The sequence below is a fragment of the Rhinoraja longicauda genome, chromosome 42 (genome assembly GCF_053455715.1).
Source record: "Rhinoraja longicauda isolate Sanriku21f chromosome 42, sRhiLon1.1, whole genome shotgun sequence".
Taxonomy (NCBI): domain Eukaryota; kingdom Metazoa; phylum Chordata; class Chondrichthyes; order Rajiformes; family Arhynchobatidae; genus Rhinoraja; species Rhinoraja longicauda.
Window position 1 is genome coordinate 8,771,859 of NC_135994.1, and position 13,245 is coordinate 8,785,103.

Sequence of the window (13,245 nt, forward strand, 5' to 3'; positions counted from 1 at the left end):
ACCTACTACGGGTTTTAGGGACGAGTGGTCTATCTTGCTCCTCTAGTATCTTTGGTTGTTAGGGTCGAGTGGTCTATCTTGCTCCTCTAGTATCTTTGGTTGTTAGGGTCGAGTGGCCCATCTTGCTCCTCTAGTATCTTTGGTTGTTAGGGTCGAGTGGTCTATCTTGCTCCTCTAGTATCTTTGGTTGTTAGGGTTGAGTGGTCTATCTTGCTCCTCTGGTATCTTTGGTTGTTAGGGTCAAGTGGTCTATCTTGCTCCTCTAGTATCTTTGGTTGTTAGAGTTGAGTGGTCCATCTTGCTCCTCTAGTATCTTTGGTTGCGTACTAAAATGGCGGACGTTACGCTCCTTTGCCTACTTCAGTATAGGCGATTTCGACGGAGTGGTCCATCTTGCTCCTCTAGTATCTTTGGCGTAGTGTGCTGTGGTGTGGTGGAGTGTGGTGCAGTGTTGCGCATTCTCCGCCCTGGGGCGCTGTGGTCCCTCGCACTGTGAGCGCGCGCCGGAAGTCGTCGGTCCGTTTCCGGTGCGAGCAGGTTGGCTGCGGGGAGATGGCGGCGCGAGGCTTCCAGACAATGACGGCGGGCGCGGCGGCCATGGCGGCGGGGCCCGGCTCCGGACAAGTCCAGGGGCAGATCCAGGGGCAGATCCAGGGGCAGGCCTCGGCGAGGATGGCGTCGGGGCAGCAGCAGAGCATGTTCCGCTCCGCCATGCCGGGCCAGGGCTACCCGGTAAGTGGGAGCAGCCGGGCCTGGGGGGGGAGGGGTGGCGGTGGGGACACCATCCCTCCCCTTCCCCCTTGGCTCCCCATCCTCCTTCCCATCCCCCCCCTTCCCTCCCCCACCCCTTCCACCCCCCTTCCCTCCCCCACCCCCCTTCCCTCCCCCACCCCCCTTCCCTCCCCCACCCCCCTTCCCTCCCCCACCCCCCTTCCCTCCCCCACCCCCCTTCCCTCCCCCACCCCCCTTCCCTCCCCCACCCCCCTTCCCTCCCCCACCCCCCTTCCCTCCCCCTCCCCTCCCCCTCCCTCCCCCTTCCCACCTGCCTTCCCTCCCCCACCCCCCCTTCCCTCCCCCTTCCCATCTGCCTTCCCTCCCCCACCCCCTTCCCTCCCCCACCCCCTTCCCTCCCCCACCCCCTTCCCTCCCCCACCCCCTTCCCCATCCCCCTTCCCCATCCCCCTTCCCATCTGCCTTCCCTCCCCCCATCTCCCATCCCTTCCCATCCCATCCCCCATCCCATCCCCCTTCCCATCCCATCCCCCTTCCCATCCCATCCCCTTTCCCTCTACCACTGCCCGTGCCACCCTTGTTCTTGAAACAATTACTCCACTGCTACTCAACTACTAAATTCACAGTGTCTGGAATAACCTCCTTCCACCTTTGAAACGCTCCTTCAAGCCTCCCCCAGCACTAGAGCCAGACCAGTTCTTCTCTTCTGGCACATAATCCATATCCCTCGGAAAATAGCCACAAAATGCTGGAGTAACTCGGCGGGACAGGCACCATCTCTGGAGAGGAGGAATGGGGAACGTTTCAGGTCGAGACCTTTCTTCACACTCCATATCCATAATCCCTACATACCCACATGCCTATCCAAAAGTCTTAAATGCCATTATTGAGAAACCAACTCTGCACCTTTTCAGTCTCCGCATCCTTCTTGTGATGAGGCGACCAGAGCTGCAGGCAATGCTCCTAATGCAGCCCGACCAAAGTGCTCTAAACTTGCATCATGACTTCCTGTCTCGTATCCTCAATGCCCTAACCTATGAAAGCAGCAGACCATATGCCTTCTTTACCTCTATCTACATGTTTAGTTTAGAGATACAGTGTGGAAACAGGCCCTTCGGCCCACCGAGTCTGCCCCGACCAGTGATCCCCGCACATTAACACTGCCCTACACACGAGGGACAATTTACAATTATACCGAGCCAATTAACCGACAAACCTGTACATCTAATGGAGTGTGGGAGGAAATCGGAGATCTCGGAGAAAACGCACGGGAAGAACGTACAAACTCCATACAGACGGCACCCATAGTCGGGATGGAACCCGGGTCTCTGGCGCTGTGAGACAGCAACTCTACCGCTGCATCACTTTGCCGCACCGTTCTCAGCATTGTAGTGCATCACATTCTTAGACAAAGTCCAATGTCCACAATGGGGTAGAGATGAATTGGACAGTACCCTAGTTCGTCATGCTGTTTTATAAGATAGCAACTTTTCCATCATTCCCATCTATCCACTTGCAAGTCCACTGGATGGGCAGAGGAGATTACTGCCTGGAGTTTCTCTCCCATGTATTTTAATCTGAAAATATGGTGCTGTGTATTCGTAAAGCCTTTGGCGAACTCTACTGTTAACACCAAGTTATAATGTAAGTGAAGGATGAAGCTGCGAGACTTTGCAGTTATTGGACTTTCAATGGATGTTATTGTGTTGCCACAGGGAATTATGGACCCCAAGATAACTCCGTACATCAATGCTATTAAAGATCATGTTATTAATTGCACACTTTCCCCTTCCATTTGACTTCCCAAAGTACAACACCTCACACTTCCTCAGATTAAACTCCATCTCCATTCATTTCTGTAGCTGATCTATCTCCCGACGTATACTTTGACAGCCTTCATCACAGTCCAACAATCTTGGTGTCATCTGCAAACTTACTGGCCAACCTGTCTACGTTTAAGTCATATGAGTGATATAACAAACAGCAGAGGTCCCAGCACAGATCCCTGGGGAACTCCACTGGTCACAGACCTCCAGCCTGAATATTGGCTTTCCATCACAACCCTCTGTCTTCTATCAGTATGCCAGTTCAGAATCCATACGACCAAGTCACTGTTAATCCTATGCATCGTAATCTTCTGGATCAGTCTACCATGAGGGACTTTATCAAATGCCTTACTGAAATCCATGTAGACAACGTCTTCATCGGTCACCTGAGAAAATGTAATCAAGTTAGTAAGACACTACCTGCCGTGTACAAATTAAAGCAGTTGGTTCCTAATTAACCAGTTCAATTGCAAATAAAAGTATAAAACACTTTGGGAATTTTTAAAATCCAAATCGCCAAAACCATTTTGGGGCCCCTCTTGGTCCTTCTAATTGCCTACTTGAGTTTTTGCCTCGTTTAGGCTCCTATCATAGGCCCTGCGTGATTCATCAGAAAGTTATTTGACATGAACTTTATTGGATGAGAGGCTCATGAGGTGCCTTGCAAAGTCCTCACTACATTAAAGGCTCTATCACACCATCTTACATCTGATTCCCACAGAAACCTTCGAGCTTGGATGTAGTCCGAAGAAGGGTCCCAATCCGAAACGTCATCCATTCTTTTTCTCCAGAGATGCTCCCTGCCCTGCTGAGTTACTTCAGCATTTTTGTGTCCTTTTGGAAATCAACATGTGCGATTCCTTATCTTTATATAAAAGCACTGCATAGGAACAGGCCCTTCGGCCCACAATAGCTGTACTGATCATCTGGTTCGCCATTGTCTATCCTTGGCCTGCCCTAGATTTGACTCCAAGCATGCCTAATGGACTTCAGGTAACATTGAATGGACATTGCCAACAATATCCCCAACCCATAAGTGAATAAACGGGGGAAAAAAACCATTGTCATTAAACAGGTACAACGATGATGGGTGAATGGGACTTGGTGTAAATTAGGGAACGGGCAGATTTTTGGATGTCATCGGAAGCAGGAGAGAGAGCAGATCAATGGAGACGGGCCAGGAATTTGTTGAAATAAACCATCGCAATTAAATTGGTGCAATGAAGATTTGTGAGGGTGTTGCCAGGACACGAGGGCCTGATCTATTGGGAGAGGTTGAGCAGACTCGGACTCTATTCATTGAGTGCAGGAGGATGACGGGTGATCTTGTAGAGGCGTACAAAACCATGAGAGGAATACATCGGGTAGATGCACAGAGTCTTGCCCAGAGTAGGGGAATCGAGAACCAGAGCACATAAGTTTAAGGTGAAGGGGATAAGATTTAATAAGAAACCGAGTGGTAACTTTTTTTACAAAAAGGGTGTTGGGTGTATGGAATGAGCTGCCGGACGAGGTAGTTGAGGCAGTTACTATCATAACGTTTAACAGACATTTGGACAGGTACGTGGATGGGATTGGTTTAGAGGGATATGGACCAAGCACAGGCAGGTGGGACTAGTGTAGACAGGGAATGATGGTCAGCTTGGGCAAGTTAGACTGAAGGGTCTGTTTCCACACAGTGTCACTCTATAAACATCCGAGGGAGTCAACTAAAGCATGGATCTTTTCAGCTGCTGATCAGCTGAGGTAGTGGTGGCATGATGGAGTCAAACAGTGTGACAGTGATGTGATGGCTGGTCATAGCGAAACTCAGTTTGAGGATGATGGCAAACAAGCTTCTTCAGTTTTCCACGCCTATTGGAAGCAGGATGGAGTTGATGGTCAAGGAACAGAGTTTGAGAGGAGAATCAAACGCTTCAGCCTCATTGAAATAAATATCTCAACTGGGGCGGCACAGTGGCGCAGTGGTAGAGTTGCTGCCTTACAGCACCAGAGACTCTGGCTCGATCCTGACTACTGGTGCTTTTGGTACGGAGTTTGTACGTTCTTCCTGTGACTGGGTTTTCTCCGGGTGCTCTGGTTTCCTCCCATATTCCAAGGACGCACAGGTTTGTAGGCTAATTGGCTTCTGTCCATTGTAGGATGTCCTTGGTGTACAGGATAGTGCTAGTAAAAGGGATATCGCTGGTCGACTTGATGGGCCAAAGGGCATTTTTCCAAGCTGTGACTCTGAAGTAAAGTCTAAATCTCGTTGTGGATGTTGGGAAGTCCATGCGCCGATTAGGTGGCGAGACTTGAGGCTGCCACTGCAGGTTGGTGCCATGATCATAAGTTCATAAGACATAGGAGCAGAATTAGGCCATTCAGCCCATCAAGTCTACTTTGCCATTCAATCATGACTGATCTATCTTTCCCTCCCAACCCCATTCTCATGCCTTCCCCCATAACCCCTGATGCCTTTACTAATCAAGAATCTATCGATTTCTCCCTTAACAATATCCACTGACTTGGCCTCCACAGCTGTCTGTGGCAATGAATTCCACAGATTCACCACCCTCTAACCTATAACTTGTTAACCTGCGTGTATTTGGAGTGCAGGGGGAAACCGGAGCACCCGGAAAAAACTCACATGGTCACAGGGGGAAGGTATAAACTCCGTACAGACAGCATCTGCAGTCAGGATGGAGCCGGGGTCTGTAGTGCTGCAAGGCAGCAACTCTACCGTTGCGCCACCGTGCCGCCCTCTTTGCCTCGAACGCACCTTCATCCCGCTTGCAGATGCCAGATTGCTTTTCCCTCAGCTGCTAGGAAGCCGACTTTTCTACTCAATTTTTATTGAAATAGCTAAAGGTGAAAAATGATATTTTAGATTAGATGTTTTAGCCATTAGATTAGCGCAGGCCACAATATCCAACAATTTAGTTCTCCTGGTTAAGTACCATGAGGCTTAACCTAGAGGGCAGGTACGCGAGGTGGGAAGTGGAAGTGACTAGTTTTTGGCTGGTGTAGACACGATGGAGCGAATGGCCTTCTCCTGTCTCATAAATCTCTACGATTTTATGAACTGCAGTGATGTTCAAAAAAGCAGACTCTGCCTCAAGATTCTGTGATACCTGTATTTTCTTGGGTGGTTACAGTTTAATCAAATTGATGCCAGGACCCTATAATTGTTCAGCATGACCTGCAGATCAGTTCAGATCCATGACCATTTTTTCTGATCATTAACCTCTTATGCTAACTTTTTCTCTCCACACATGCTGCCTCTCACATTTTCTGCTTTTATTTTCGATTCCTAGAATTTGTCTTTTTTTGCCTTTCAATCTGCTTTAACGTTCTGTGAAAATATTGTTGTCTTCATTCATTATCAAACTTTATCCTTTAGATTTCGATTTTTAAAAATAGATTCAGGGCGGTACACAGTGGCGCAGCTGGTAGAGCTGCTGCCTCACAGTACCAGAAACCCAGGTTCGATCCTGACCGCCTTGGCTGCTGTCTGTGTGGCGTTTGCATGTTCTCCCCTGTGATTGCGTGGGTTTCCTCCCACATCCCAAAGATGTGCGGGTTTGTAGGTTAATCGGCCCTCTGTAAAATTGCCCCTGGTGTGTAGGAAGTGGATGAGAAAGTGGGATAACATAGAACTAGTGTAAACGGATGAGCGATGGTCAGCATGGACACAATGGGCCGAAGGGCCTGTTTCCTTTTTGTAACTCTAACCAAACATATCAGTAATTGGGTGCTGCCTGACCCACTGAGTTACTGCAGCACTTGCTGTCTTTGTCTGGTTTAGTGATGCTGGTTCGGCAAGAACTGTTGGCTGGGCACCAGTGTGGCAATGCCCACAGTTCCAACTGTGCTATTGGATGCGTTTTCAGAGTACAATGTTCACATATCTGTTGTGCTGCTGCAAGTAAGAATTTCATTCTGTTTCGGGACACATGACAATAAAACACTTGACTCGGATCAAGAATGGTGACATGCGTAATGCCACACAGTTACTGTCTTTTCTGAAGGATGGCACCTCTGATACTATCACCCATGTCGATCTGGAGCAGGATTCAAACCAGCAACCTTCTGAAGGCATTGAGTCATGGCTGGCACAGTAAAATTTATATTCAACATCGGTCTGAATCAGCAAAGGCTGATACTACCTTTTGAGTAACTCAGCCGGTCAGGCAGCATCTTTGGAGAAAAGGAATAGGTGATGTTTCGGGTCAAGACCCTTCTTCAGACTGAGAGTCGGGGGAAAGGGGAATGAGAGATATAGACGGTACTTAGGAGAAATGAATGGAAAATATGCAAAAAGCAACGATAATCAAAGAAATGTGGGCCATTGTTGGGTGTGGGATAGGTGATAATGAGTAAACAGACAGGAACTCAACAGGATGAAATGGTCACCTATCCATTTTCTCCAGAGATGCTGTCTGTCCCGCTAAGTTACTCCAGCCTTTTGTGTCTGTCTTTGGTTTAAACCAGCATTTGCAGTTTCTCCCCACACACTACCTTTTGAGTTGTGCCTGGTAATGATACTAAATCCCCTTGATTTTTTTTCCCTGTAGCAAAGACATTATGTCAGCGCGGATTTCTGTAATTAGCCGTTTATACGGCATTTTTTGCTGATGTCCCAGCTGATGAAACACTTTTGAAATATTTTCCTTTTTTGCACCTAAAACTGTGTCCTGCATTCATTGGATTTTAATTGCACCAATTCTGCTTTTATTGTTCTGACATTCAAGGCTTTTCCTGGACACCCTTCACTGCTGGCAACTGTTTTGCTCAATGCAGACAGGCCCCTTTCTCTTTTGAGTCTTGATGTTAATTAGCTGAGACCTGCAAGAGCAGTAGTATGAAGCTGAAAGGCGTGCATAAGAGACGTGGTAATTGCTGCTACAAGGTCTTTCACTGATTCATTTCTTTGTGGTGTTGCGAACACACATCAAAGAGCCTCGGACTGAACCATATTGCCGCTCATTCTGGCTTATTGATTGCTTCTGGAGTTGGCTGGGCTGAATTTAGGTAAAGTTGGGGTGATTACAACTCCCTGATGATAAAATGTCGGATGCCCAAGAGCCACAACGTCAGCTTGCTAAACGAGATTGCAGTGAAGTAGAGCACAGCTCACAGACAAAGGGTGTTTGAAAGGGACGTGTGGCATGCAATCATCAACCAGGAGCAAACTCTTTGAATTTCTTGCTTATGGCATGGTAAGGGCTCTTTTATTAACAAACCCTTTATTTATTAATGTGGAGTATTCTGTTATTGTCAATGGCAATGCACCTTTTTCGGTTCAAGGGGCTTACCTATCAACTGACTCCTGTCCAAGAGAGGAAGGGGTTGCATTTTTTTCTAGTTGCATTTTTTCCAGTTGCATTTCCCAGCGACTGCAGAATCAGTTGCTGGAAAACAGATTTGTTTTACTAGCTATTGTTGAAAGGTCTACACCCCTCCCCCCAACCCCTCCCCGAAGCTACACACCTGGAGTTTTTTATATTTCAAATGCTGCCTCATTTTCTAGCAGCCGCCCACTTTTCTTTGACAGTCAAAGGAGAAAGGAGCAGAATTGCTGGATTGATAGTTTCATGTCCTTGCTTCTCGGGCACAGTCCTGTTGAAAACTTTTCTGAAAATTGGCATTCTTTATTCTCCCATTATTTCTGCACCCCCTCTCCCTCCCACTTCCTCCTGCCCCCCCCCCCCCCCCCACTCCAATCCATTGGAATTTGGCTCGTTTGCATCCTGTTGCCTTATCTTTTCCAATCCAGGTGTTTAATTGCTCAGATGCAGTGCATTACATGGGCCAACTTGTCCTTTTTCTTGCACTCGTACTTGGTAGCTATGGTGTCTTGAGATTTAATATTGACCGTTGCAGGCCGTATAGCTTGTAAATTGAGCTTGTTGCTGCCTGATTATACTGTTTGTAGTTTTACTTTCTGGTCCTTGACTTATTACCTCATGAGATGAATAGATCAGGTAGATGCACAGAGTCTCTTGCCCAGAGTAAAGGAATCGAGGACCAGAGGACATAGGTTTAAGGTGAAGAGGAACACACTTACTAGGAATCTGAGGGGTAACTTTTTCACACAGAGGGTGGTGGGTGTATGGAACAAGCTGACAGAGGAGGTAGTTGAGGCAGGGACTATCCCAACGTTTAAGAAACAGTTGGACAGTTACATGGATAGGACAGGTTTGGAGGGTTATGGACCAAACACAGGCAGGTGGGACTAGTGTAGATGGGACATGTTGGCCGGTGTGGGCAAGTTGGGCCGAACGGCCTGTTTCCACACTGTATCACTCTGTGACTCTCTGATCTCTCTGGGTGGAATGTAATATATTTGTCAAAGTATTACGTGACTGATTTTGATGAAAGCTGCTCGTTCTCTTCGAATGCCAGCACTTTGTGCCATTTTCTCCTTAAAACAAAGCTGTTTTATTTTGTGCTTTGGCTGTTTGCTGATGTTTTTTGCTGCTCCAAGCAAGGATAAACCCGATTTATATTTTTTACATGTTGCATTTTGGTTTTCTCTCTGATCAGCGCCCGGGGATGCCTCCAAGCAGCCGTATGCCCCCTCAAGCGGCTTCCATGGGTCCGCCGGGTCCTTCGTACGCCGGGAGTCCGTCAGTCCGACCGGGCATGCCTCAGTCGATGATGGACCAGTCTCGCAAAAGACCAGCACCGCAGCAGATTCAACAGGTGCAGCAGCAGGCAGCCCAGAACCGCAATCACAAGTACGTCCCACACCTCAACTCTCTTCTTATTCATAAGTTCATAAGTGATATGAGCAGAATGAGGCCATTCGACCAATCAAGACTACTCCGCCACGGCTGATCTATCTCTCCCTCCTAACCCCATTCTCCTGCCTTCTCCCCGTAACCCCTGACACCTGCACTAATCAAAAATCTGTTCATCTGCGCTTTAAAAATACCCAATTACTTGCCCTCCACAGCCGTCTGTGGCAACGAATTCCACAGATTCACCACCCCCTGACTAAAGAAATTCCTCCTCAGGTACGTTCTTTAATTCTGAGGCTGTGCCCTCTGGTCCTAGACTCTCCCACCAGTGGAAACATCCTCTGCCAGGCCTGTATGGCCTATCCATTGTATCCAGGCCTGTATGTGTCAATGAGGACCCCCTCGTGTTTCAAAACTCCAGCGAGTACAGGCCCAGTGCCTTCAAACACTCATCATTCAGTCCAAACTGACAATGGCAGAAAGTAAATGCAATGAAGTGGGCAAAATATTCGGTGCGTGGAGCACCAATATATTATGGACCTCCTGGAAATGGATAGCTTTGTTCATTTATTTACCCTCTAAAGTACCTGACACTTTGCAAGATATGGTTCTGTAGTTCAATCAAAATTAATATCCTTTAGTTTATTGATACAGCGCGGAAACAGGTCCTTCAGCGCACAGTCCACGCCGACCCTTACCCTATCCTACACACTTGCGGCAATTTACAGAAGCCAATTAACCTACAAAGCTGTACGTCTGTGGGATGTGGGGGGAAACCAGAGCTCCCGGAGAAATCCCACAGGGTCACGGGGAGAATGTACTAACTCTGTACAGACAGCACCCGTGGTCAGGATCAAACCTGAGACTCTGGCGCTGTGAGGCAATAACTCTCCCACTGTGCCACCATGCCACAGCTTCCTGTCCTTCCTGCAGTATAACACTTCCAAAGTTTTATTGCCAAAGTTAGTCATTAGCCAGTCAATGAAAGGAAGCATGCAGGTTCAGCAGGCAGTGAAGAAAGCCAATGGAATGTTGGCCTTCGTAACAAGAGGAGTTGAGTATAGGAGCAAAGAGGTCCTTCTACAGTTGTACCGGGCCCTGGTGAGACCGCACCTGGAGTACTGTGTGCAGTTTTGGTCTCCAAATTTGAGGAAGGATATTCTTGCTATGGAGGGCGTGCAGCGTAGGTTCACTAGATTAATTCCCGGAATGGCGGGACTGTCGTATGTTGAAAGGCTGGAGCGATTGGGCTTGTATACACTGGAATTTAGAAGGATGAGGGGGGATCTTATTGAAACATATAAGATAATTAGGGGATTGGACACATTAGAGGCAGATAACATGTTCCCAATGTTGGGGGAGTCCAGAACAAGGGGCCACAGTTTGAGAATAAGGGGTAGGCCATTTAGAACGGAGATGAGGAAGAACTTTTTCAGTCAGAGGGTGGTGAAGGTGTGGAATTCTCTGCCTCAGAAGGCAGTGGAGGCCAGTTCGTTGGATGCTTTCAAGAGAGAGCTGGATAGAGCTCTTAAGGATAGCGGAGTGAGGGGGTATGGGGAGAAGGCAGGAACGGGGTACTGATTGATAGTGATCAGCCATGATCGCATTGAATGGCGGTGCTGGCTCGAAGGGCTGAATGGCCTACTCCTGCACCTATTGTCTATTGTCTATTGTCTATTGTCTATTGATAAGTTTGTGCTTTGTCTTTATTCTGTTTGTCAATGGACAATAGACAATAGGTGCAGGAGTAGACCATTCGGTCCTTCGAGCCAGCACCACCATTCAATGTGATCATGGCTGATCATTCTCAATCAGTACCCCGTTCCTGCCTTCTCCCCATACCCCCTGACTCCGCTATCCTTAAGAGCTCTATCTAGCTCTCTCTTGAATGCATTCAGAGAATTGGCCTCCACTGTCTTCTGAGGCAGAGAATTCCATAGATTTACAACTCTCTGACTGAAAAAGTTTTTCCTCATCTCAGTTCTAAATGGCCTACCCCTTATTCTTAAACTGTGGCCCCTGGTTCTGGACTCCCCCAGCATTGGGAACACGTTTCCTGCCTCTAACATGTCCAAAGACGTACAGGTATGTAGGTTAATTGGCTGGGTAAAATGTTTTTAAAAAATTGTCCCTAGTGGGTGTAGGATAGTGTTAATGTGCGGGGATCACTGGGCGGCACGGACTTGGAGGGCCGAAAAGGCCTGTTTCCGGCTGTATATATATGATATGATATGATAACCCCTTAATAATCTTGTATACGTTTCGATAAGATCCCCTCTCATCCGTCTAAATTCCAGTGTATACAAGCCTAGTCGCTCCAGTCTTTCAATATATGACACTCCCGCCATTCCGGGAATTAACCTAGTGAACCTACGCTGCACGCCCTCAATAGTCATTGATTAATGTGGAGAAACCTGCTGAGTAATGGCACAGGTGGCTGAGTGGTAAACACCCCATAGCGTGCAGACTATATATCTTGGGTGTTTATAGCAAGTATCTCGGCATTTATGTCATTTACTTGCTTTACATGGCTCCCATGCCGAGTGTTTGGTGGTGTAATTAGTGAGTACTGTGCAGAAGATTGCCCCTTGCCATTGAGCTAAGGTTGGTGCTTTCAGCCACGAGACTAGTTTGGGCACAATGTTTTGGACTGATATTGCCTCTTCAGTGACCCTTTATTGAAGTGCAAATGTGAGCATGTGTATTGCCATTCTTGCAATACCCTCACATCATCAAATAGCCTATCAACGTTGACAGTTTTCCATATGGAGAGTCATACAGCGGGAAATCAGGCCCAACTTGCCCACCCCGACCAACATGCCCCATCTATGCGCTATCCCTCAAAATATATCCTATGCATGTACCTGTCTAAATGTTTCTTAAACATTGTGATAGTACCTGCCTCAACCACCTCCCCTGGCAGCTTGTTCCATACACCCACCACACCACCATTTGTGGGGGGAAAAACGTTGCCCCTTGGGTTCCTATTAAATCCTCCCCCCCCGGCCCACCCTCATCTTAAACTTATATCCTGGTTCTTGATTTCCTTACTCTGGGTAAAAGACTGCATTTGCCCTAACTATTCCTCTAATGATCGTGCACCTCTGTAAGATCACCCCTTATCCTCCTGTTCTCCAATGAAAGAAAGTCCTAGCCTGCTCAACCTCTCCATATAGCTCAGACCCTCGAGTCCTGGCTCCATCCTTGTAAATCTTCTCTGCACCCTTTCCAGCTTGACAACATCTTTCCTATAACGGGGTGATCAAAACTGAACATAATATATAGTCACTTGGGCAAAGAACTGGATGGATGGGTGGCTGGCTGTATTTGTCGCGCCTTACCCTGGTAGTGGGGAAAGTGGTTGAGGGCAGTGAGTGGGGAAACCTAAGACTGGAACTTTAGGCATAGCTGTTAGCAATTAAGTAAAGAATAGTGAAGATGCAACAAGAAGTGAAGAGATTCACTTTGTCCTGACATTTGATTAGCTTTATCAGTGATTGCTACGCTTTTCCTCAATTGTGCAATGATGTCTATTCATGCCAGGTAAATGGTTCTAATGGCCCTTGCATGAGTCTGAGTATTAAAAGGGCTCAATTTTGGAAGATGGGTTGCCTGGGTAACATATTTATTCTTCCTTTTTCACAGTGCGAAGAAGAAGAAAATGGCAGATAAAATTCTACCTCAGAGGGTGAGTTTTAGTTATTGTTCATTTGTTGTTTTTTTTGCCGTAGTATAGATCCTTTCGGGGACTCGATTAGTAAGTACAATGGGCTAGAAAGATAATCCATTACTGGAGTATTTGCCTCTAGTTGCAAGAGTGCCAACCATTTCAACGCCCATTCCCACACTGTCCTTTCTGTCCTGGGCCGCCTCCATTGCCAGAGTGAGGCCACACGCACATTGGAGGAACATCCCCTCAAGTTTTGCCTGGATAGTTTACAATCCAGCAGTACGAACATTGA

General features: G+C 47.5%; 1 protein-coding gene across 5 annotated transcripts in view; it reads left to right on the plus strand.

The window, feature by feature from the left end:
* Positions 1-537: 537 nt before the first annotated feature.
* Positions 538-13,245, plus strand: part of LOC144611918 (SWI/SNF-related matrix-associated actin-dependent regulator of chromatin subfamily D member 1) — an 89,917-nt gene continuing 77,209 nt past the window's right edge. For 4 of the 5 annotated variants that reach the window (XR_013549595.1, XR_013549596.1, XM_078431245.1 and 1 more), the window contains exons 1-3: positions 538-732; positions 9,087-9,280; positions 12,929-12,971. Coding sequence is in view for 3 of the 5 variants with exons in the window: in XM_078431245.1 (XP_078287371.1) it covers positions 553-732; positions 9,087-9,280; positions 12,929-12,971 (417 nt within the window). In the remaining 2 variants the exon portion in view is untranslated. Of the gene's footprint in view, positions 733-7,662; positions 7,760-9,086; positions 9,281-12,928; positions 12,972-13,245 lie in introns of those variants that run through there. The other variant, XM_078431246.1, reaches the window with a different exon arrangement.